This window comes from Cavia porcellus, unplaced genomic scaffold (assembly GCF_034190915.1).
Source record: "Cavia porcellus strain 051 isolate PalLab524CR breed Dunkin Hartley unplaced genomic scaffold, mCavPor4.1 scaffold_23, whole genome shotgun sequence".
Classification (NCBI taxonomy): domain Eukaryota; kingdom Metazoa; phylum Chordata; class Mammalia; order Rodentia; family Caviidae; genus Cavia; species Cavia porcellus.
Genome location: NW_026947506.1, coordinates 21,276,966 through 21,303,331, shown reverse-complemented (window position 1 = coordinate 21,303,331; position 26,366 = coordinate 21,276,966). Strand labels below are relative to the sequence as shown.

Sequence of the window (26,366 nt, the reverse complement as noted above, 5' to 3'; positions counted from 1 at the left end):
TTCAATTGAGAAGCATGCAAAAATTGAGATATGTATCAATACGAATGATTGGGTAACAAAGTTTTACATTCACTTTGAAATTAAAAAATAATTTTTATATTATTAAATTTTAGTCTGTAAAACATGATCAAAGGGTACTCCCCAGTGATTAATTGTGTTGACTGCTTACTGCATTATAAATTTAATGTAATCAGAACAAAACAGAAACAGGTCCTTCCTCCTGGCCTACTCAAGAGTATGTTATGGACAAGTGGTGTTCTTTTTCACTCATCTTGAATACTAATGTTTTCTTTTGTTTAACTCCAATAATATTCACAGGTTTAAAAATTCTTCACATATCTTTATAATTTAACATCCGAAACACCAAAACCATTCATGAGATCACAGTATGACTCTGTAATGTCTTCCTTCCGGTTTGGATCTAGAATGTTCTCTGAAGTCGTGTATATTCAGAGCTGATGAAGGGGGCACTGTGCCCATTTTTGGATTCCTCTACCCTGACCTAGGAGCTCCTCTCCACTTCCTGGCATCTTCCCCTCTGCCAGGGCCCTCTGCCATCACGTTTCTGCCTTGGAGCAGCTAACTATGGACTGAAACCAGGACCCAAACAAACCACCCCTGGTTTAAGTCGTGGGTGTCAGGTATTCTGTCTCAGCAAAGAGAAAGTGGCTAAGACACTGTGTTGCAGAGAACAGAGGCATCATGAGAAAGTGCTCCTTAGAAGTATGAGGCTGACACTGCAGTGAACTCTTGGTCCTCCTGTACCTCACAAAGCTCTGCTCCTCAGGTTCCCCCACTTTGCAGAGGCCTCCCCACTCTCCAAACAGTGGTCTGCTCAGCATTCCAGCCGAGCCAGCTTTTCTGGACCTCGCCTAGACAGCTCAGGTGGACAGCTTACGACTCCCACTGGATGTGGGCTGAGAGATGGGCTAGAATCAGAGGCTGGATGCACACAGGGGCCTCTTTTCCTGGTGTTTGTGGCTCCGCATCTCCTAGCCATGGGGAGGACCAGGGATCCTGCCATCCAAGCACATCACTTCTTATACACCGAACAAGTGGAACCATTTAAAATTCCACTCAGGGAACAGTGGTAATTGAAGCCATTCATGAAACCACAATAGCTCCAAACTGAACATTTGAATGACATTTAAAAGGTGCCAAAATGTGTAATCAATTCACTGAAAAGATATTTCCTGAATACCCAGTGCGTGCAGAACTCTGAGACTGTTTCTCAGGGCGACCAAGACAGCAATGACGTGGATCACAGGGTATTACAAATCCCTGGCTGCCATGTAGAGCTGCTGAGCTGAGTGGAGCAGAGCAGTGGAAGGAGGTCTGGAAATCCGGGATGGGAAGCAGGTGGAGAGGAAGGGACAATGGGAGAGGGTGAGAGAGACCAGGAGACAGAACATGCAACGGACAGCTGGGAATCAGGTCCTCGACCCCGATTAAAAAAGAAAAAGACACCACACTCTCTGGAGACAAAGACCGAGCAGATATAGACATGGTCTAGGACACTAATAGCAGTTATGCTACTTTGCTGACATTAGGATGGCTTTCTGGTTTTTCCCTCTTCCTAGACCTACAGCATTGCCATCCATGAGGCTTCAGGAAGACCGCTCATCCTTGGAGTCTGAGCACCGTGTTCCCCACAGTGCTACTCTGAAGTCCTGTTTGTTTGTTTGCTTTTTAATTGCGCAGGTTGGAATCTCTTCCTCTGCACTGTGTCATGCATCCTTCATGTAGCTATGTTGATTGAAAGAACAAAGTAAATACTTACCTTATAGCCTTCAAGACTGAAACCAAGACACAAGCAAGAAGATAGAAAGTTCTAGATTGGATACCTCATTTCCAAAGACATGGATGTGTACTCAGATCTAACGATTAATCACTTGGTCTAACATGGGCTGTTTTATGCACATAATGTAGTCAAAGGTATGTGAGGTAAGAAATGATTGTCCAAGAGTAACTTAAAATCCACCACACAGAACTAGACATGAGGAGAAGGAGGAAGGAATCAAGAGCCCAAATGGAGGTCAGACTTAGAGAGTGTTATGCTTTGGGTCTTGATGTCCCCTCCAAGCCTCATGCAGTTATAGGCAGCTGGGTCTAGAGGGTGTGATGCTGGGGTTCAGGATGTGTGTGACTGGTTTGGCATAGTTTTGAGTGTGTATGATGGGAAGGTTCACTGTGGGTGTGAGTGCCACCCATCTTACGGGTGTGTAGTCTGGATGGAATATAAGGGACAGAAAGAGGGCTGCTGTTGTCACTGCTGCTTCTGCTGCTACTTTATTGCTTCAGTCTTTTGCTTGCCAAAAGCTGTCTCTCTTCTGTGATGCCCTTCTGCCACGCCACCCGGCCTTAGAGCCAACCAGCTGTGGACTGAAACCTCCACAGACTGTGAGCGGAAATAAACCTTTTCTCTAGCTTTGGGTGTTGCGTATTTTATTTCAGCAGTGAAAAAAGTAATCAAGACAGACAGTCACGAGGACAGCCTCAGAGCAAGAGGGCGAGAGAGAAGGGTGGGGTGACAGAGAGCGGGTAGTACGTGCAGAATAAGCCATGACTAAGGGGGTAGGCAGCAGCGAGACCTGAAAGACGATCTCGTGGTTGTCCCAGTAAAGTGCCCCAAGTCACCCCCTCAACACGAAGGAGCTATGATGGACAGAAGCTAAAGCAAGAAAAGTCTTGGAATAACTAATTTCAGGAGCTTCCAAGGTTGACTCATACTTCTCCTTGTTAATATATTTGGATCCAGCCTGGAGGAGTAACGATTGGAAGGAGACATGAGATTTCAGCAAACTCTGCCATGTTCCACTGTACAATAACATTCTATTGGCAAACTGCAAGCAAATAATTTTTCAATGTTTTTTAGAAAATTCTAACATAATAGAAGATGATACGCTTTTTTTTAACACATCAGCTTCAGTTGTTAGCCACCAACATAGAAATTAGAAGGAAGAATAATCTGGAGATGATACACAAATGACCCATAGATATATAAATAATATATTTCATTTCAGAAGGAAGATCTCAGTGAAAATAAGATTACTGGAAAGAAAAGTTTGGGTACAGGAAGATCTATGCCTATATATTTCTGCAAAATTAATACATCTCTTATGTGAAGTATTTTGGTCACACATACATATAACTTAAAATGTATCCTGAATCCACTAGTTATACTTACATGAATTTAACCTAAAGAATTAGTAAGTAAGGAAAGATACTAATTTTCAAAGATACTGTCACAATATTCATAAAAATGCAAACTAAAAACCTAATTTTAATTACCTGAAAATGACTAAATTATGGTATGTTGATGAATGATAATGAAGCTATTAAGATTATTTTCAATAACTTAAAGAAATGGAGATACAGTCACAATCTAAACTAAGCATAATTTATCCAAAATATTTTGGACCGGAAGTGTTTCATATTTTGGATTTTCCCCTAGATTTTAGACTATATTTGTGTAGACTTTATCAGTCGAGCATTTCCAACCCAAAAATATAAATTGTTCTGAAATTTGAAGCTTTCTGAACATTGTATTCAAAACTTTTGGATTCTGAAACATTTGGATTTTCAGATTAAGGATGTCTAAATTTTATAATGTTAACTGAAAATAACAAGGAAGGAAAGTAACAGCATAAAGAATATGATATTACCTAGTTATAACTATAGGCAAATATGGAGAGAAAAAATGGAATATATTAAATCATAATAATAGTGACCATCTTTAAGTGAGATTATTTCTATTTTTCAATATATCTGAGGTTCTTAGAAATGTGATAGACTACAGATGGCACAAAAATGTTTCACTGTGGCTTCACTTGGGTTTCTCCTTAATAAAGACACCATGCCAACAGATTGCAATTGCCTGGCGAGAGAAAGTCAGGCCACATGGGTGGTGCTCAGTGCCTATGGCAGTGTCTAACACACAGCAGACCCTCGACCTCTGCTAAGCTGATAAGCAACTGGGTGGCTCAGAGATTCCCAGAAAAGTGGGAGGAGGGATGGACAGGTAGTTGGAAAATTCTTCAGACTTTAGTAAAATGTGTATCTATCCTAGACTTTTAGGAGGTGCAAATGATTCATTGTGTGACTGACCTTAAAGAGGAACATTTTTAAAAAGATAATAAAGACAGAAGGAATAGTCTTTGCTGGGGCCCAGTGCATGGACAGTAACTGAGCTCATTCCTCTGCCAAGGCTCAGTACCTACTCAAAACTACTCTGATTTCTAAAAGCAGCTGCTTCTCAGGCTGAGAGTAGAAGCAACTACTAAAGCGCAATTACAGGATGTTGCCTTCCCTCCACCAGGAGGCTAAGTTTATGCTCTCAGAACCCAGGGATTCACGTCCGCCCCTCCTGTGGTCTCAGAGGAGGCCTCCCACCATGACGCTGAGATCCTGTGTGGACAGTTACAAGGCACCAATGGCCCCTTCTGATGAGCTTTTGTTTCTCTCCCTCTCTGGAAGCAGAGGCGGCGAGGGTGGTTCCTTCCCAGAAACGATCCCGTTTTCTCTGTGTGTGCCTAATTACTTGGCTAGGAGAAGCACTGCGGAGCCCAGCATCTCCCTCCTCCAGCTGATGTGCAGGCACAGATAGGCGTTTTCCCTCCACTTTGGCGCTGCTGTGACACACGCTCAGGCTGCACGCCCAGGCAGCAATCTGGTCTGAGTTTAACTTATTTAAACTTGTGAACTCTGGAGAGAGGAAGTGTAAAGCAGTTTTTATTGTGCTCCTGTCTCTTGCATCAGATTTGGGGTTCTGTTTGGATGCTCGTACCACCATTATTTCTCCCTTGAAATGTCTGGTTGCTCTTCACTCCACAGTCCTGGTGGCATTTCCTAGTCCAAATGTCCACAAGCAATGGTGCACTGTATCTCCAAATCACACTGGCTGGGGTCAGGGGAGAAATCATGCATGGTTTTATAATCAGGCAATTCAGGTTTCCTGTTCTCGTTTGCTCTTCAAACTTGGGCAAGCCATTAATAAAACTCTATTTCTTCATCAAAAAAGCTAACACTTTTGAGGTGGTATAACAACCGCGAAAATTAATATTAAAGTATTCAGTGTACCTGGAACAGAGTACAGGTCAGCAATACAAGCATTTACTGTTGATAATTTTTCTGTGAATAAATCATTTGTAGATCTCTTTTCAAGCAAGTTCAAATGTCATACAAGAAATTTCCTTTCCTACCACTGTTTCCTACACTGTTGAGTTTCACTTAAAGTGGTGATTGCCATTATAGAGAAACAATTTTACAGGATGTTCTGGCTGCACAGAAATAGGCATAAGGTACGTTATAAGATATATAAACAAGACACATGGGGGATTAAAATTCAAGATGTGTTCTGGAGATGTGTAAGGCAGGGCTGAGACAGTGTTTCAAATATAGAACAATTATTTGCACATTTTTTAACATCCAAAAGAAAAAACAGTAAGCCCCTATTGGCTGCAGGAGCTTCTGAGAGTACTGAACCTGGAGAAAGTACTGCCCAAGTACACAAATAACTCAGCTGGGCTTAGAAACCCTTAGGACATCCTGGGAAGCCTCGCTGTCTCTAACAGTGTTAAACTAGTGTGTTCTGCAGTTTGCCCAATCCAGGTCAAGCCCATCTTCAGTCAGGTCCCTCAAACCTCATAATTATTTCCTTTGTCCTTTTCCTCCTAGGACACTGTTAAGCCTCTGTCAAAGTAATGATCAAGAACCTCAATGGAAAAATAACTCGGACTTCCCTTGTAAACAGGTCATTTGGATGGTATTGCTAAGACGCCGAATTCAATACCTCGCAGCAATATCTGCACCTTTAGAGATTCACCTAATGAGCACAGCACTGCGCAGACTTTCCAGTGAGGTCCTGAGTACCTGAGTAATCACAGCTACTTGGCACCAATAGAAAAACCACAGCCTTCGGGTCCAGCGAAACATGCACCGAACACTGGCATGTTTTTTCCTAGACAAAGAGGAGGCTCTTGCCAGTGACCAAGGGTTATCTAGCCCTGGAGGAAAAGACTTGCTTTCTTCAACTGACTTTTCAAAAGCAAAGCCTTTCTGTCCTTGGCAGGATGGCAGACACGCAATGCAGAAGGGACACTGTGGCAATCAGCCTAGTATTTCAGACTGGTTTTAAAAATGCCTCTGAGGCTTTTTGACCTATGCAAGTTAGATAAACAGCCCATATTGATCTAATTCGCTCAGTAATTGCTCAATTCTCCAACTTATTGCCCAGATGTGGCCAAATTTCTCCTTACAGACAGGGAAGTTATAATGACTGAAATGCACAAAATTGCACAGATTACCACAAGTAAGGCAGAGGCCACAGGAGAGGGCTCAGGTGCTGAGGCTTCCAGGTCCCCACCATGAGGTGGCATGGCTGGGAATGTGCCATCTGGACTGGATGGAATCACATGACCACGAGAATGGTGAGGTGTCTCTCTGCTTCACTTTACAGGGGTGCCATCTGAGATGTAGGGGTTGTAGACATGTGTCCCTCACATTCCAGGCTCAGCCAACTCTGAGGACAGAGGACAACACTCCTTCCAAAAGCTGTGCCACAGCATAGGGCCCACTGCTATAGCAGCTGTGTGACACTTTGCCTGCCTTCCTGAGCTTCTCTGTGGCCACCTGCATCTCTCCTTTTCCTGCTGAACCAGTTAAGCAAATAATATTCACAGGGTAGGCATGAGAACAGAGGCAATGGGGAAAAATGGAAAATAGGTGAGCATTCGTGCATTCATGAATGTAGCAATTATTACAAATACCTGTCACAGTCAAAATACTGCAAACACTGCCATCATTTTACCCTGATGAAGTTGAATAATGTCATCAACTAGTTGTACGCTTCACAAAAGTGAGGAGAGAAGATTTTGCACATTTCCACAAAAGAAATGACAAATGTTCTGGACAGATGTTCCAGTTACCCAGCAGATCATTAGGCACTGCGTGCATGCATCAAACTGTCCCATCGTGTCCCATAAATGTAATATACAGATACTATGAGTCAGTTGAATCAAAAATATTTTAAAATCATCAAAACAAAAATATCAAATTAGAAATCACTGTAGATGTCTGGAAAGTAAAGCATGGGATACTACAAAAGCATTTGCAATAGGAAGTATGATGGTCTTGAAAAAGGAAGGGTGGGCTTTCCAAGAACAAGAGAAGTGGGTACCATCCCGTCAAGATGGGGCTATGGGCAGTGAGAGAAATGAGAGAGAAGGGGAAAGGCTTTGCAGGTAGAGACCACGAGGGATTAAACCAGTCCATACTTCATTTAGCAAATGAATCCTCGGGGGACTTTGTTAAACCATGCACCAGCCCACCAGCTTGCAAAGTCAGAGACCCCAACTTCAGCCAAGCTCCAGGTGGAGCCCAGCTGCAGGTGGTGGCCACACTCTGTCTAATGAGAAGGGAGGACCCATACACCTCAGAAAGCAGGACAGGGCAAAGGTAGACAAAGAGCTGGCCAGGGTTGGGCTGTGCTCCACTCAGTAAGCAATTTCCAAGAATGCTGAGCCCACAGGGTTCCTAAAGTAGTTGGTAAAAAGAAAAAAGAAAGTAATACTGGGGATGGTAATGGGCACCTATAATCCTAGCACTCTCAAAGGCTGAGACAGGAGGATGGTAAGGTGGAGTTCAGCCTGGGAAACAGCAACTTAGAGAGACACTGTCTCAAAATTAAAAGCAAAAAAGATGTAGCTTACTGTGAAGGCCAATGAAACACACACATGCACGCGCGCACACACACACACACACACACACACATTTCATGTGGTACCTTCACCTTTACTCTGACAACTGTGAAGACTGATTTTACAGAAATGCCTGGGCCAAATCCATTTCTTCTCCCCTGCAAATCTGACTCAACAGTGGCATAAGGAACTGCAACACAGTTAAGTGGGTAACAAAAAGTCAAGTTTAAAATGAAAGAAAGGAGAGTGTTTTAATCGATGCTCTGTGTGCTTTTAAAAAGCCTTGTTTGCTTCAGATATTACAAAGAATCATCCGCTCACTTCCTTTGGTCTCATCCCCTAACAAACATCAAATATCCTCCAATTTGACACAGACAGCCCTGGTGAACAGCAGAAGGAGCCTGGGAGCAGGAGAAGAAATCTCTTAGCTCTTTTATTTCTACAATGTGTAAATGGGAATGATACAGTTTAACCAGTGATAATAAAGCGCTGCATCTTGATGATATTCACACCAAACGTGTCAGCCACTGTGCTGCCAGCCAGGGCAGGAGTAGGAGGTTGTGGGATCCCACAGCTCTCTCCAACGCCAGCTGTCCTCAGCAGTCTAGAATGCTGTGAGCCGTCTCCACTAAACTCAGAACGTGGAAAGCATTTGGGTCACTAGCTAAGGCATTCTCTCAAGATGAGGCAGCTTTCTGGTATGCTGCCTCTTAGTCACTACCTCACAAAAAACAGCTGGACAGAGTTTCAAATTAAAGAGAATTTTAAGAGAAGAAGACTGGATTTAAAAACTGAAGCCATGCAGCACTGACAATATTTATGTGACAGTGGGGCACACTGGAAGAATCGGGGTCCCCATGTGTGGATAAGGTACAGGAGGGACACAGCCCACACGCAGTGCCGCAGTCAGGAGCAGCTGGAGACTGTGGAGCCCCACGGAAGGGATCTCCACGCAGAAAGCCCAGTTGGCAGAAAAGAGCACAGTCATCACAGTGTGGAAGACAGGGCATTACCATGTCTCAGTGCACTGCATCAAAGCATGGAGCAGGGGAGAAGGAGAGAGGAAAGGGGCTTCTATTAGGGGGCCACGGTGCTCAGCCTGAGCACTGAGCAGGATGAGGAGAGAAAGGCCCGGCCCCTTCCACACCAGCACAGAGAGCAGAAAAACAACCCAAGGACTGTGCTTCCACGGGGTGGGAGTTCACCCAGAAGTGGTGTGTGTTCGTGCGTACATGTGTATAACTGTTACCTGGTCTGCATCCCCTAAGAGCAGCCCCCAGAGGCCTGCGGGGTGGTGGAGAGCACTCGTCTCAGCTCTCCCCACTCAGGTGGGAAAGTTCAGAGCTCCCAGAGCTTGTCCAGCAGGAAGAAGACGGGGCCACCCACAGGGACAGTGCAGTTAGTGTCTTGGTCCACGTGTGCTGCAATAACGGAATGTAACAGCCGGGAGACTTACGAAGAGCAGGCATTTCCTTCTCACAGTTCTGAAGGCCAAGGCCAGAGCACCAGCCATCCTGGTGTCTGGGGGCACTGCTCCTTCTCTCTCAAAGTGGCGTCTGCGGCTGTGCCCCAGGTCAGACTCCTCCCTCCAGCCTTTATAAGGATGGGAATCCACTCACAAGAGCAGACACTTCAATGCCTAATCAGCACCACAAGGGCCTACCTTTTATTGCTAATGCAATGGCAGCTAAGTTTCAACAAGATGATGGAGGACGCGGGACCACAGCACCCAGTAACATGCCCTCCACTGGCTGCAGCTTTCCTGCTCTCAGCTAAACCCTGTCTGTCTCTCTATCCTGCTATAAACCACTCACACACAGATCAGGATCTGCGTCTGCAGGAGTCCAGCTTAGACGTATTGATGTGTGCATGTGTATTTATAATCATATATATGTGAATATATGTTTTATGTATTTGTTTTTAAATGTTTATATACTTATACATATATATGTATTTGTATGAAGTGTAATAAAAATAGACAGTAAATGTTTTTATTTTTAAAAATTCATGAAAGAGACACATTGTCATTAACCTCTTCACTTTGAACACACATCATTGTTTCTGCCGCTTTCTGAAGCAGTTCTGCAAGTCCTCTTTCCTGAGAGTCTTTAGTTGCCCTGCTGTGGTTGCCTCAATGTCCTAATCAATTCAAAACCTTTCAGGATTATTTTGATTTTGGGGAAGAGAGGAGTCACACAGTACCGGATGCGGTGAGTAAGGTGGATGAAGACACATTTTCATGTTTTTGTGAGAGCACCTACCTGTTGGGTGGCACTCAGCAGCATCATTCACCATGTTTATAACCACACCCTGTAGAGACTCTCATGAAGGAGGACTTCCAGGACTACATCAGAAAGTGGCAAGAACAATGGGATAAGTGCATTTAAAAGGAAGGAGTGTCGTGAGCAGGACTGATGCCAACATGCCTTCTACTGTTTCTGTAATTTAAACATTCACCATATATTATGATCACACCTGATACATATGTACATGTAGGTGTACACATGCACTCGCTGACACATGTACACGTAAATGCAGGTCCTTATAAATGTAATTGGCTTCCATATCCCTGGATTCTGTGTTTATGGATTCAACCACCCACAGACTGAAAACATTTGGGACAAATTTGTGTCCGTGCTGAGTATATCAGACTTTTTTCCTTGTCATTGTTTTCTAAATAGTAGAGTAGAACAAAAACATATCATCTGTGTTGTTTTAGATATTACAAGCAATACAGAAGTGACTTAAATCCACAGGAGGGAAGTGTGCAGGTTACATACAAATATGACAGAAGTTCAGACAGGGACTCGCTCACCTGCGGGTATTGATGTCTGCTGTTGGCCTTGACAACAATTCCTAGAAGACACGGAGGGACAATTGTCCTGCTCCAAGGCACAAAAGTGTCTCTCTCTCTCTGTCTCTGTCTCTCTCTCTCTCTCTCTCTCTCTCTCTCTCTCTCTCTATTGTATTAATGTTTTTCTTTCTGTCAAAGCACTGCGGGCTGCTGCACAGCATGCTCCTCTGTATGGAGACCCTGAAGCCTCATGTTCCGCCCTTCTCCAGCTCAGCCCACTGGCCCAGCAGGACATCACCTCACCACACACACACATCAGCCTCATCAGAGCTCGAAGTCTGTGGCTGGGCAACCCTGGCCTGCTTTGCACCTGGTGCTAAACAGTCTGGCTGTGTCTGGGAACCAGACACTCTCAGGTGGATGTCATCACAGCTGTCCCTCAGACTGGGCCATGGCGGCTGAGACACTGCTATCAACATGGCAAAGAGAGAGTATTAAAAACCAAATTAATTCAATAGAAAGCTCCAAAAAGGGACCCCACACCTCCAGCCTCTGTATTCATGAAAAGAAAGGCTGCTCTGTGACCTCCCCAGCTGCAAGCCCACACCAGGCTCTGTTTCCCAGCAGGAACTCCGTTCTCAGCCCTTTGCTCTCTGCTAGAGATCTATGTCGGGAACACTAAGTGCTGAGGGTGACAACATGGAGAATGGAAAGAACATCGGGATAATAAGAACACAGGAAACTGGACTCTCAACCTAGAGGACCAGTTAGAGACTGTGTATGATGGGGAGAATCCAGTAAGCAGGAAAGTCTGGCCAAGTAACACCACCCTTGGAATCTCACTTTTTCAACAGAAGATGAAAACAGGACTTTCAGGGGCCTGAACCCAGCCATGGGTGCATTTCTCTGGGAAGACACCAAGTTTAAAAGCAAGTGAAATCGGAACGCCTCAGTATATCAAGTCTTGATGTCTCAACTCAGGCCCTGAGCTCATTTCCGGCTCCCCAGGACATCTCCCTAAAGGCATCACGGTACAGCCGCAGGATTTCCCCCTCCTTGCCACCCACCACTACCTTCCCTTCTCCAGGTGGGTATCAGCTGCCTGCCCTCGGCACAGCTTCATCAGAAGGACAATTCGCTCAGCCACACTCTCGGAATTTCCTAACAAAACCACTTTGGTTTTCCTCAACCCACTCCCAAAAGATTGAAGTTATTAAAATAATAGTAATTATTATCATCATCAGAAAATGTTACAGCTACCAATATAGAGGAAATAACATTGAGAAATGAGCAATAATAACAATCGTACATGGAAAGTAGCACAAAGCTATTTACTCAGGACTGCAAGAAAACACAGAAGTTCATTTGGAACAACCAAAGTTATGCTCACTTAAAAGTGAGCATACTAATAAATTAGTAAATTGATTTTGTTTTAATATATTACATAACTACTATATGTGTTTTTTATGGAGACACGCAATATACCACCCTCTCCTTCCCTTTCTTTTCCTCCCATCCTCCATACAATCCCTGTCATCCCAGGCCACAAGTCCTTTACTCTGGGCCCTACACAGAAAGCCTGTGCTGGAAGAGGAGGTAAAGTCACAGAAATGACATGCTGTGACTCACAGTGACCCACGCATGGGTCTGCTCTGGTGAAATTAAGATGTTAGAGTTTGCTGAGCATTTCCTTTTTAATATTCTAGATGCATACTGAGTCACCACTGACTTGGAAAATGTGTGTTCTTTATCAGGAAAAAAAATGACTGCACCTACTCCCTACTGTAAATAATGTGGGGACGCTGCCTAGGACCAGACCCCCGTAACTACCACCACCACCACCACCACTCAGATAAACACATTAATGAAAAGAACCCTGAAACTGTAATGCAGGCGAGGTTCCTTGTCTTCCTAAGAATTCTGAGGATGACCTCGGAATATAAATTAAAAGTCACAATGCTTATAAAGGTGAGTCTATGGCCCTGCCTCACTAAGTGTTCGCCAGTGTGATTTCCTTCCATCCAGCCCCCACAGAATACCACCCTCCTCAATCCCCGAATGTCCATCTGCTTCCCATTTAACTGTAGCAAACCTAACAGCTTAAGGAAACAGGAAGCTCCTCTGTCCCCAAAAATAAAAATTCACAGAATCCCCCAAAAGGAGGCAGCAGAGGAGCATAAATCATGTTCTCTCATGCTTTGGAGCAGTGGTCCTTGGTTGGAAGCCAGGTGGCTCTGCAGGGGACCCAGGCAATGCCTGTGGATCCCTCTGGCTGTAGGGGAACCAAGGGTAGAGGCCAGGCTGTTCCTATACCTCCTGCAAGACACATGCCAGACCCAGCCCAGTGTCAGCAGTGCTCAGGCTGAGACAGCTGCTTTGGGACAAGTGATTAGCCATGAGCCCAGGGACCATGGTGACACCCATGCAGGACTTACGAGGCAGGAACACTTGGTGCACTTGCTCCCTTCCGGTTGGAACTCCTCTCCCTCCCGGTACTGCACACCTCCAAACACGCAGCCTGGAAAGCAGAGTGGAGTTCAGAACCAAGCAGGAGCAGCATCCGTGCGACACAGTCCTCCCAGCCCTGCTCATCCACACCCCACCTCCACCCAGTCACCCAGCAGTGTCCTCTTTGGTCAGTGGATAGCACTAGTGCACTGTAAAATAGAGCAGGCAAAGAATGAGATGCTGGCATGGAACAAGAAACCCCAATGATGCCAGAAAGTTCAGTGGAGCACAAGTTAGGCTGGGGGTGCAATGCAAATGCACTGCAAGGAACCCTGCCTTGTGTCCCTGGAGCGGTGTCATGATCATACTGGCCATTGCCAGGACCAAACCCTAGCAGAGGATAAGGGAGGCCAAGGATGGATCAACCACTGGACCAAGAGCAGATGCAGCCAAGGGTTGCCAGTAATCTCCCCATGCAGCTGACCCCCTCATTTCCCCAGCAATCTTACACAGCAGGGGCGCCATCTTTTTGTCCACACATGAGAGAACTGTGGCTCTAAGGGAAAGTAATTCACCTTGCTCACAGGTGGCCCTGCTGGGATTCAAACTCAGTTCTGAGCCTCCCTCTGCACTATGGAGCAAGCCGGGTGCAAAGACAAGAAGGTGCTGAGGTGGGGGCAGCAGTGACCCCATGGGCCTGCAGCCCACCAGGTGGTGATCACGCCCCCACCAAGTCTGGGCGATGAAAGGATCAAAATCCAGGACATGTCCCCTCATCAGAAAGATGCTTGAGTCACCGCCGCATTCTAAAGCAATGTCACAAGTTACCTGCAGCACAAGCTGGCCACGCTCACTCCATGTCATGTGGGCCACAGTGACTGTGGGTTATTAGTGAAGCCACCTTCCCCAGGACTGTCCTCGCAAGGCACTTGGTTAGAGGCAGGGTCAGTGCTGGACAGCGAGCTCTTGTGAAGGACACAGAAGTGCCCCAGTCCATCAGCTAAAGCTGTCAGCAGAGACCCCCCAACTCTCGGAGCAGATGGTTCCTGATGAGGAGTGAGTGTCACCCCACCTGCCCCATCTTAAAGCAGGGCACCATCCTCTAGTCAACCAAAAGACGTGTAGACAAAATACTGCTGAGTCTGAAGCCAAAAAGACAAGTAAAAGTGAATTTTAAAACTCTCCAGGAATAAGATTTATCTGATACGCACACCCAAAGCCAGTGCCAGCCACTGCTCCTGCTCTCAGGGACATGGAAGACACAGTAAGCGTGGTCTCTGGTGGCTGTGTCTCAACACCGTTCATAAATGACAGATGTCCAGTCACCTTTCTCCAAAAGACATGTCAACAAAGTGTCTCCAATCCTTTTGGGTGTCTGCATCTCTGTCATCCAGATTGCCAGACAGACTAACCACAGCGATCTACACTGACACTGAGTCAAGGCATTTTCGAATGGAAATTCTGTTCAGAGTTCCCATGACAATGCACCATCCTTGAGCAGAATCAGACAGAGACCAAGGGGCAGAGAAGAAGCAATGCTCTGAAATCAGTTTCTAGAAGAAGCTGACCACAGACTGGGCATGTTTACCATCATGTGCACTGCCATGCCCTGGTCAGTGACAGACACTGTCCCCCTGGATTCCAAGGAGGAGGCCAAGGCCTCCCCTGACTATCCCATAGGGGCCCGGTGGAAGGCCTCTCATGACAAAGGGCGATGAACTCTGCTCCTTCCAAACCTTTCCACTTGCATCCCAAACACTGTGTTTAGAACTGAGGCAAATCCTGACCTCCTGTCCTAGGGCATGGAGCCTCCCAGGTGCCATGTGGCCCTGGCTCATCAGCTTTTAAAGATAGAACTGAGCTGAGCTCTTCCTGTGGTATTGCAGTGGGCTCAGAGGAGAGAGGGGTACAGGGTCCCCAGATCCCAGCTCACTCGGGGAATTTGGCAGGCACTGCTGTGATCAACACCTCATCCCTCTCTGGACAGTGGTGAGGACTCAGCATGACTGTGGAGCTTGGTCTTTTCCTTCCTGGAACTCAACCAAAACATGGAGTAAAGAAAACTGCTCCACACGGGAGTGCTCAGCTGCTGAGATAAATCATACCGCAGTTTTTGTACCATGTTTCACAGGCAGCTGGACACAGGGTTCTCCTGAGTGACAGGATATTACCCACAGGGAGGAGTGCCTGGTTTTAAGGGCTCCTTGGAGCTGTTCCTGCTCCTCGAGGGTCCCCTGGCTGTGAGTGGGATGCTCTGAGTTCATTCTGCATTGATAAGGCAACTGTCTGCTCAACACACCTGAATCTATAGTTGTGAGCTGTGATAATCTTTAAATCTGTATGACAAAGTTTTCTCTGTTACCGATCTCCAGTTTGGCTGTGTATGGAAATCACCAGGGAGGCAGGGTGCTCCCACCCACCCAAATTCTAATGGACTTGAGCTGACTTGCAGCCTGAGTACAAGATGCAGTGTCTCAGCTTCTCAGCAAATTCTAGGGCACAGCCCTGGAGAGAGCTACTCATCTACTTCTTAAAGATCCCACTGATGTTCAAGGATGTGGTGGCCTGGTGCAAAACATTTAATGCATCAGAAGGGAAAGGCACTGGGCAAGCTGTGTGACAGATACAAGATAACTGGATTACAGAAAGAATTAGTGTAGATATAACCAGTTTTTGGCTTTCATATGAGCTCATCAATCACACAAGCTTCACAGAAATCCCAGTGTAAATAGAAAGCTGAATAAAGACTGTAGGACATGAGAAAGGTCAGAAGAGGTGGAAATTGTCTTGTCCCAAAGGACAAGGACAAGAGATGACTAAATTCTGAACAGGAGTTGGGTCTGCCACATGGAGGGGCTCATGTCTGCAGAGGACCCCCAGGACTTTCACCACTTCACATGAGGCTCAAAGAACAGCAGAGCTTCAAGATCACCCTGCTAAGCAAAGAGTAGTGGTTGCCCTGTTACCAGTCAGGCAGGTTGCCCAGAGACACCCCAAACACAGAACACATCCTAGATGATCGACAAATGTGTAAGAAATCAGAAAAATGTCTCACCTCAGAGTACTCAAGCTCATGGGAAAGAGTAAGAAGAGCTGCAGGAGGCCTCTGCAATCCCCGAAGGAAAGGTGGGAGGAGAGAGTTGGCCACTGGAAAAGGAAGAACTCTTCACCATCAGATAGGCAGGGGCCTCTCCCCAAAAGACAGTGGGCCCAACTTATGGAACCACACTGAAAAGAACGCCAGCAAATCCCTAAGCTAAATTCACATGGGACGCAGCTCTCAGTTGTCAGAAATGCTCCATCACCACGGCAAGCTCAGGCCAATGCACCACACTATGAAGCAGTAAAAAGACATTTCTGGAAGTAAAGAACAACCTCTGTGGACCTGTGAATGGAAAGCAAGCCTCCAGGTCCAGACAAGCCACAAGCCATGACCTACAGCACACTGCCTTTGTGCTGGTGCTGGACACGGTCTTGCCATGCCCTTCAGGAAAGGGAGAGCCAAGGTTCCAGCCAGGCCAGGGCCCTGCAAAGGAGGAGGAGTGCGCCCTCTAATGCTGTCAGGTGCGCAGAGGTTGAGTAAGAAAAATCCAGCAGAGGAAAGGAACGGCACATCGCCTCCGAAGGACACAGAGATTTCAACAATCTTGCCCTGTGCTGAGGAGCCTTCTGCCTCCCACTCCCTGAGGATGTTACCTGGACAGGTGGGGCAGCAGGCTCCCGGGTGCTCCACTGGGTTTCTACAGTGAACAACACAGTGCACCTCAGACTCTGTCACGACGCCCTCCTGCAACAAACAGCACACAGTCAGCCAGCCCCGGACTGGGTCAAGCAGCTAAACTTCAGGAAAGTAACCAAGCAGAAGAACCCAAACCCATAAAGTGCATGGTGAGGTGGGCATTGGGCCCAAAGGACTGGGCACAAATGATCTACAATCCCCTTGTTCACCCCTACTGATGCTTTGGATCTCAGAGGACAAACCTCGTCACCTCCTCTTTTTCCTGGCCTTGCACTCTCTCATTAGCCCTGCTTTCTTTCTTTCAAATACAGTTTTAAGAAATCCTTGTGGTCTGCTCTTAGCTGGAAGATTCTAGCTGCTCATTCACAATTGCCTTATGTTTTCAATGCTGGCTGTATTTTCTATCATTGTTCTTACTCTTCAAGGCATTAGCTCTGTAGCACAGAGACCTGTGTAGCATCTAGAGGTCTATCTCCAGATAAAACCTGACCATCCTTCTAGAAACAATTAGGAGAGCTCTTCAGTCTTAGAAAGATCACTAAGTCTCAGTCACAGCCTGAGTCTCCATTTTTCTAGCATCAAAGGAAGACTGGACAAACCTGAGTTCTTACTGAAGATGTCAAATACAGACTTTAGGTTTTAATCATGAAATTGAATGAGTCATTTGCAAACTGCAGAAAGGTTACTAACCTTGGACTTCAATACCATCCTAATGTCAAATTAATTCTAAAATTAATTTTCAGTATTGGTCTTTGAAGAGTGTGCTCTACATTCTCTATACATTTTGTAAATGAATGTGTATTTCTGTTTACATGATGTTTCATTTTGTTTGGAATAGAGGGTACAGCAAGCTGAAAACAGAGGTAACAATTTGACAATGAGGCCATTTCTTTTATTGTGCCTGCTGCTATGTCATCCCAACCTACCAAAAGAGCTATACCCTAAATGTCTACACACCAAGCCCAAGGTCTCCATCACCAGGGGAGTTTATCGTGGCCTTGATCACATTTGGGAGAAAAATCCAAAATATCAGCAATTGCCAGCATCACAAAAAGACCCACGCTTAGCTATGTAACTGCACAACGTAGGATCTGGGATCAGTTTTTCTTCAGTATCTCCAATCTAGATGGATGCTCAGGCTGGTTCCCAGTGTGAAGTTATCTGATCTTCAGATCATCACCATCCACCAAGAAATTGAAAGAGGGAAAACACAGGTAAAGTTTTCAACACCAGAATTCCTTTTGTCAGAGGAGATAAGAAAGCAGACTTAATTGCAAGTGGAGGGCCAGGGATTTAGCTCAGTAGCAATAAGCACCTGCCTGGCAAGTGCAATGTCATGAGTTCAATCCACAGTACAAAAAAAAAAAAAAAAAAAAAAAGTGGAAAGAGACCACTTGGTATCTGTTTGGTTTCTGGTTGTACCTGTACAGGCAGGTGGCTCTCAGGAGCATTTTTAATGAGAATCTCACTTATTGCTTGCAAACTCCAATGAGATCACTGTGGCCCCATTTTATGGAGAGTTACAGAGGTGCGGACAGGTTATATAATTAGTCATGTGAGCAGCATAGCCCATGGGGCACTGCCTGCCTGACACAGTCTCCTCTGTTACTGACCTCCCACCCCCTGAAGAGCTGGAGAGAGACAGCAATCTCATCATTTCTGCAGAAAACAGGAGACTTGCCCAGCAGGTGCCTGTGAATGGTCACTTTCTGCATCCTCCTAAAGAAGGAAGCAGAAAGGCAGGAATGCAAAGGTGCTGGTGGGCAAAGGCACAGCATTCTGTGACCACCTTCACAGAGGTTTGCTCTTCTTACCGAAGGAAACAACTCCTTCCTAGTAGTAGGACTCTGGTTTTAGCACAGGAGGAAGAAGGAAAGGTGAGGTTCATCTTTGACGGGTGACTCCCTCTTTCTGGGCTCTGCTCTGAAGCTCTGGTTTCCTGAGTTTTCAGATAATAATTTGATACTCCTGAGTCAATTCTCTCTTGGCTGTGTGCCAGTGACCAAAGATGACAGGCAACAGGAGACTCCGTGTTAACCTCTCTGATGGCTTAATGTGTCTTTCCGGCAACAAAACATTCCCTGTTGCACAGTAACTTCCACTAATGTAAGCAACACCTTATCCAAAGGCAGCAAAAGTTACCCCTGTCCAAGTAACTTGTGCATGCTCAGGACCTCTGGCTGTTTATAAGAATGTAGTCCCAGATCCCAAGGGCATGTGGTCCTCTTAGTTACCAAATACTAGAACCACAGTGCTCAGATGTCCCTGTTGAAGAGTGGAAATTTCACTGACCAAGAGGCAGGGCAACAAAATAATTTATATAACTATATAAATTACATAATAAAATAGTTCTGTAATTATTCTCTTTTTGTCCTGCCCCATACCCATAATCGTCAGGAGAGACAGAAGTCTGAGGCCAACATAGGCAATTTAGAAAGATCCTGTCTTAAAACACAAATGCACTAATGACTTAGTTGGCAGTAGGGTGGTTGAACACTTTTATGCTGTGAGTGAGGCCTTGTGTTCAACTGCCAATACTAAAAGGAGAAAAAAAAGTGTAGAGAAGGAGGGTGTGAATTTTGGAAAGTTTGGGGTTCTGGTTTTATTAAAAATCACTGTTCTCATTTCTTCATAGAAAGAGACTGACCAACTTTATAATCTGGAATAAAAAACTCAACAAACTTTGATAGAGTCAATCAATCTACTGCTTATTTTCATAAATAAGACTCACTGCATATATTTAGTTGAATATTTAGTTGAATGAAATACTGAAGATCTACTGTAGGTGTCTAATGAGAACATGAAATTCATTAAATATCAACATGCTTGAGATGAGATGGGAGAGAAATACCCATAATATTCACCTTCCAACCTCCTTCAAATGCACATGCGATGCTAGGATAATGAAATGGGGCTCAGGATAAAAGGATTTAACAGCAGCTTCTCTACAGAGAAGAATTTTTAAGTAATGTTAAATTAGATGACTGTTACTCTTTTAGAAGGGGTTTGTCTGCAGAGACAAGAACACAAGTTTGAACCTTGGGTTCCACACTGCCCCTTTGGTCCACTGTGCTGTGCTCTATGCATGTGGGCATCAGAGCCTAGCCGTGCAGGATCCCTGCTGCTCTCAGAGGCCCTGAGGATCAGGCACAATGGACCCCTTAGAAGCTGAGCTGATGGTTCTTAGATTTGTCAGCTTGAACTCATTGAGGTTACAGTGTACTAATTGCTTCACTTTAATACAGTTTACAGATTGGCTTCTGCTCAAAACCTTTCTAAATCAAAGAAGGAAAACATACCTTGTCTAACAATACCTCCTTTCTGCTAACAGGAATTCACGTTTTGCTCAAAGATGATTTCACAGGAAGACATGCATTTTCCCCAAGGACATATACATCCTCCTGGAGTTTTTCCAGGCACAATTTACAATGGCAGACCATTCTGCTGTGTTTCTGGAAACAAGTCCTACACAACACCCATCCTCTACCTGCCTTGTTATGGTAAACATCATAATAAACTATAGGGATGCAACGGGTCTCAGTTTTGGTTAACTGTTTGGGTCTCACTCTCAGTCAATTGAAAGAAGCTACTCAGAGTCTCTCTCTTGGCAAACTGGACTTTACCTGGCACTGGTGCAGGACACAGGGCTTGGCTGGGCTCTGCCATTTGAAGGAGCTGTTGTAGGTGTTTCCTTCATAGGTGCAGCCTAGATGTGAAACAGAATAAGAAGACAAGTCAAGAATGAATGTAGTTTCCTTTATCTTTGAATAAAAAGAAGTTATGTCCTCAAAGTCAAGACTAGTGATCACAGGATCCATTACTACTGTACACTTGGTTATTCTCCCCAAAATACAATGGTCTTCATTACTTTTATCTCATTGCTGAGACAAAATACCTGACACCCCAAGTTAAGAGAAAAATGGTTTATTTAGCTCAAAGTTTCTAGAGATTTAAGTCCATAATCAGCTGGTTCTAAGGCAGGCTGGCTTTGCAAAGAACAGTTTATAGCAGGCAGAAGACAGCAACATCAACAGCCAATCTTAACAGTATCTTTTGCCCCTTTTATACTTTGTCTAGGCTGCTGGGATTAGGGTGGTACCAAACCAATCAGTGAATTTATTACACATCCTTAATCTCAGCATCACACATTCTAGACTCAATCACCCCTGAAAAGATGGCATGAGGTGTTGGGGGGATATCTAAACACAAACCATAACATTCCACCCCTGGCTCCTCAAAGACTCATGATATCCCTTTATGCAAAAGATATTTAGTTCATCCTCAAGATTCCCAAAGTTCTAGCAGTTTTAACATTGCTAAAATTCTAAATCTAAAGCCTCCCTGAGGTTTAAGGCAAATTCTTAGCTGCAAGCCCCTGGACAAATGAAAAGAAAGTTAAACACTTCCAACATTAAATGGAACAAGATAGACATTTCTATTCCAAAAGTTACAAATAGGCACATGGGATCAAAGCAATCCCAAAATCTAGCAAGTGAAACATTAAGCCCTGTAATTCTACTTTTAGCATCTCTGGCAATCTGTGAAAAATTGTAAACACCAAAGGTTTCGGATCACTCTGCTCCTATAGCACTTCTGGTGGTTGTTCAACCGTGGCTTCTCTCTTGGGTTCACTGTCCTCCCACTCTGCACTTTTCCTCAGACAATCCATGTTCCTGGATTCTTCAAAATTCTGGTGTCTTCAGTGCACCTTCGGCTTCATATCCACAGCTTCTTAAAAGTCTAACGTATTTACTTTTGGTTTTCAATTTAACTTGGTATTTTGTTTAATTCACATGCTTAAACCATTTCTGTGTGTGGTAAACTCTACATTTACAGGATTAATTTACTCTTCTTCCTGCTGGTACGAAGATAAGTTTTACTATTTAAAGTTACTTGAAAGGCTCATTGGCAGCCAGTTAAATTTGCAATGCAACATTTTAAATTCCAAGTGGTGGCAGGCAAGTTGTTTTGAAAAGAGGTATCATAAGTAAGATACAGAGAAGAATATAAAGAAATGTTTTTGATTGGAAAGGATTTTGTATGATATTGTTTTTTGACAGTGACAAAGCTGGAAGGCTCAAGCATATTGAAGATATTTGTGAAGGACCCAGTATATAGAACAAAATATGTATGTTTGCTTGCTGGTTTGGTTGAGCCCAAACTACTGTCTCTTAAAGCTCTTGTTGCTCAAAGATTAGGGAGGTATGGCCCTGACTCTTCCCTATGTCTCAACTCTTCTCTCTAATTTAGCTGATGCTTTCAGACAAAGGCTGAGCTTTTCTGCATGACTAGCACAGACACCTAAATTGGTCAACAATACAACACAATACAAAGCTGCCTTTTCAGACTGTTCCAAAATGGTTTGTAACATCCATTATTGTTGGCTTTATCATGCATTAAGCATATTTATATTGTTCAGATATACATGTCTTCAAAGATACAAAGCTAAAAACCATCTCATCATATTGGTGACTTCCAGGCTAAAGTTCTGGCTTCCTCTTATTTGTGTTTCATTTATTGGTGATAAAATATACATGCCAACGGAACATAGGAGAGCCAACCAAAAAATATAAATACTTGTTGAAGACAGGATTATATAATAAATATGGGTATGATATATATTATATACATATATGCATATGAGCATTACAACATTTAACAATACTCAGACTGTACAGTCCAATGTCACATAATATACATTATAGACAAGTACATTTTTCTTAGATAACACTATTATTTCTTCATGTCATTCTGTAGAATTATGTCATCATGACTGTTATGCTAATATATCATGCTGTTCTTGACTCAAGTTTTCTCTATAAAGCTTTATACTTGTTATCAGCTAACATTCTACAAATTCAACTTTTAAGACAGCTCACCTTCATGGAATTTCGAAGTTGTGGGACCCTTGTTAGGCCTCTCCTCAGGCACTTATTTTTCCCCTACTAAGAAATCCTTCTAGTGCCTGGCTATTTCCTTCTTCCCTTATATTATTAAAATTGGTAATTATCAACATATAGATGAGCTGATTTGCTTGTGACACTTCTGACCATTCTATGATCTATACTTCCCATTCATATATTCTAGCCCTCATTAACTGAAAACACAAGATAGCTAAATACGTTTCAAATCGTTAGTAGAGGCATTAAAGCAATACCTTCTCCCCACTAATTCCACCTATCTAACAACATGCGTTACAAGTAATATTTCTCAACTAAATATGACACACCTTATGATACTCAGCAAGCAGAAGCATGGCTCCTGACTAATCTCACTCAATGGTGGATAGGAAATTCAGCCCTTGAACATACCACTGCAGTACATAAACATCAGACAAAGCCACTTTCTAGGATTTTTTTTTGAGGCAAGTAGTTCAAGTTGATCTCAAACTCACTATGTAACCCAGGGTAGCCTTGAACTTGCAGCAATCCTTCTGCCTCAGCCTTCTATGTGCTGGGGTTATAGGTGTGTGCCACAATGCCCAACTTTTCTAGATATTTTGATTGTAACTAATCATGGCTACTCCTTAGCCACTACTACAGAAACTGCTATAGTTTCTCTGATTCATTCTATCAAACTGTTCAAACTATGAATGGCTATTTCCAAAATGTTACCCCATAATTAGAGTTAAATAGGTATTTATAAAGAAATTCTACAAAGACTTGGTGCCCCTGAGGCATCTGTTAACTGGCTCAGCCAACACCAGTAGGCCCTATGGACACACAGTCAACCTAGTTGTGATGCTGGGTACCACTCAGTGTGCATTATCCCTATTCCTTTCTATCATTCTGAATCTTGGGAGGAGTTCCAACACCTTCACCATGGTGCCTTTCACATGACTCTGGACAGATATATTACTAATCTCCTAGGCTGACTTCAGGTCCAACTTCATAAATTTCAAATGAAGGCTACCAACATTACTGGATCACCTCAATGACACTGCTTATTGGTTCATCCTAAATATTGGTTTACCGGTCTCACTTTCACATTTGAATTCTTATAGCTATTAGAATAATCTTTTTTCTGCTCTTTCTTAAAGTTCTAAAAGCACTCTGCAAACTGTACCAACATGCAGCAGCCACAATGAAGTTCAAACATCAAGCCCAATACTCCTCTACCAAGTACTTTCCCTCTTTTGCCAAATCTAAATTATAAAATAAAAAGGGTAAATTATGGGGACACACTCACAAAAGGAGTTTTTTGAAGAGAATGTGCAAGAAGAAGGGGCTCTCTGAACAACAATTCAGGGCTTCTGGAATGAATGGGTTCAGTTTAGAGCAAATCTTTAGGATGACAGTCAGCAGAATTAAAAGCAAGTTCTACAGCACGATGTGGTGGCACATGCTTGTAATCCCAGCACTCAGGGGGCCGAGGCAGGAGGATCACCATGAGTCTGGGGCTAGCCTGGTATGCACAGTGAGTTCAAGGTCAGCCTGACCTACACAAGGAGACCCTGTCAAAATACAAACATTTTTAAAAGGTAGTTATTCTCTGAAAATGTTTGCTTTGCCTGATGTGTTTCTCCTACATCCTTTGGTAATCTTGCCTAGAGTAGATAGGCATGTCATGATGCCATGTAACGAATCATCCTGCTCCCTCTCTATCCCTTGGCCAAAACTCCAACAGAAACGTTTTCTTCTATTTCTTTGTTCTCCTGACTTTGACTTTATATAAATAAACTACTACAGAAATCTCAGGCTGCTGCTGGGTCCCTGAAGCTCCCCATCCTCAGCATAAGCAGCAACTCTGGACTTCTCAGATTCAACTAAGTCATGTCTCCAAGTAATGTTTGTCATCATGTATCATGATGGTCACACAGTGCAACATGAACTCCTTAGCCAAAATGTCTAAGAGCATGACTTCTGTTTATGCTTATCAAAGGGGTAAAAAGTATCAGAACTAACTCAACACTATTAAATGGGGATCTCACAGGAGACTCACTGAACTCAAAATCACTGAAGATGAAGAAGTCTGGGGGCTGGAGGTTTAGCTCAGCGGCATAAGTGCCTGCCTTGCAAGCAAGCAGTCGTGAGTTCGATCCCCCGGTACCGATAAAAAGGAAAAAGACAAAAAAAAAAAAAAAAAAAAAAAGAAGAAGTACGATGGGAAATAAATGCAGAAATTAAAATAGAGGAATTGACTGAAAATTCTATGTCTGTCCTGAGACCTTGAACAGCTACTGCCTTTATAAGACAAAACCTTTCATGTCTTAACATGAAAGTTCTAAGAGCGATGACTACCCATTTCACTTTTATTTTACTCCTAGTTAATGAAATAAACAAATTAGAAACCACCAAGGCATGAATTACCACTTGCCAGCATAACAAAACAAAATTCCTACTTATTCACTGGCAAAAACAGAAGTTAAAGGCCAGTGAGCCTCATAGGAGGGAACAAGCCAGTTAAGTCCCTGGAAATGAGTCAAAGAAATAATGGTGTTAAGAACACAGCTTCAGTCTTGATTCACTCCGTACAAATCACACCCTCCATACTTTGCGTTACACTTTTTGGGAAGATGCAGTACTTCCTCAGGAATTAATGTGTCCTAGGGAGTCCACTGGGAAGACAGATTTATCAGTAAGAGCCTGAAATGCTTAATCCAATAATTACATTAGGAAGAATACACAGCAGAGACCATGCAGAAATTAAAGAGTTGCCTCACTGCAGCAATGATGCACTTCTAGCAAGTGAAGCAACTTCAGTTCACATACACATTTTTTGTCTGAGACACAGAAAAGACCCAACTTACATGGGTTCTGCAGCACAAACCTTAATGACCACAGCAAGCAGAATAACCAAGGACTTCAGAAATGTTCAATAGATAGTATGTTAAAGTATGTTAAGAAATAATTTCAGAAGTTAAAAGAGTTGACTGCCAATTCTATCCTTGTCTACACCCATGAAGAGCTAACTGCTCATGTCTGGGATGTGAGTTCCCCAAGAATGATGAGCAATTGCAGAGAACTCAGTGGTACTCTGCTCTTCTGTTCCACAAACTGAACTACTAACATGCACAGCTGACTGGAAACATATTAGGGAAATGGTTTTGCTGCATGCTTTTTAATTTCCTTTTCATGAAGTGTTACACAGGTAAACTGTTGGACCACAGGAATCTTTAACAGACTACAAATGCAAATACCAAGCAGAAAATGAACACAGTAAATTTTCAACAAGAAAAACCAATATAAAGCAATTTGTGCTAGCATAAATCTTACCCTACAAAAGCACTTACAGTCAGTGTGCTGCATGCACTCTGGTCCACCGACACAGACTCATTTGGGTAATAAATAATTTGTTCCAAGAGATGGAGGTCAAGAAATCAGAAAAACAAATCCAATTCATGTTAAGTGTGAGTACATGTGAAATGACCACCAAGCCTGCCAAGTGGATTTTCTAAATAGGTTATATATTTTCATCATCTGGATTTAAAAACTTAAATAAAGAGCAATTTTTTTACTACTAATAAGGCAGTCAAAGATGCTGCCTTTTGCTTAGGATGAGGTGAAGTTAAAAAAAAAAAAACACATAAAAGTCAAGGAGGAAGTGTAGACCAAAGATCCTGCCTAAACAATGCCAGATCACGTGTGAGGACCAACAGGGGCAGACAGGATCCTTGGGTACTTCCAGTCTACACGGGATAAAGTCTGGGAACACGTGGTCCACAGGGAGGGGAACCAAGTGTCTGCAG

The 26,366-nt window shown here is 43.7% G+C and overlaps 1 protein-coding gene across 6 annotated transcripts in view; it reads right to left on the bottom strand.

Moving 5' to 3' along the window:
- Positions 1-26,366, bottom strand: part of LOC100723642 (BMP-binding endothelial regulator protein) — a 217,395-nt gene that overhangs the window by 143,079 nt on the left and 47,950 nt on the right. For all 6 annotated transcript variants that reach the window (XM_063233895.1, XM_063233896.1, XM_063233892.1 and 3 more), the window contains 3 exons: positions 20,302-20,384; positions 16,636-16,726; positions 12,927-13,009 (listed from right to left, as the gene is read on the bottom strand). In XM_063233895.1, the coding sequence (XP_063089965.1) occupies positions 12,927-13,009; positions 16,636-16,726; positions 20,302-20,384 (257 nt within the window). The remainder of the gene's footprint in view (positions 1-12,926; positions 13,010-16,635; positions 16,727-20,301; positions 20,385-26,366) is intronic.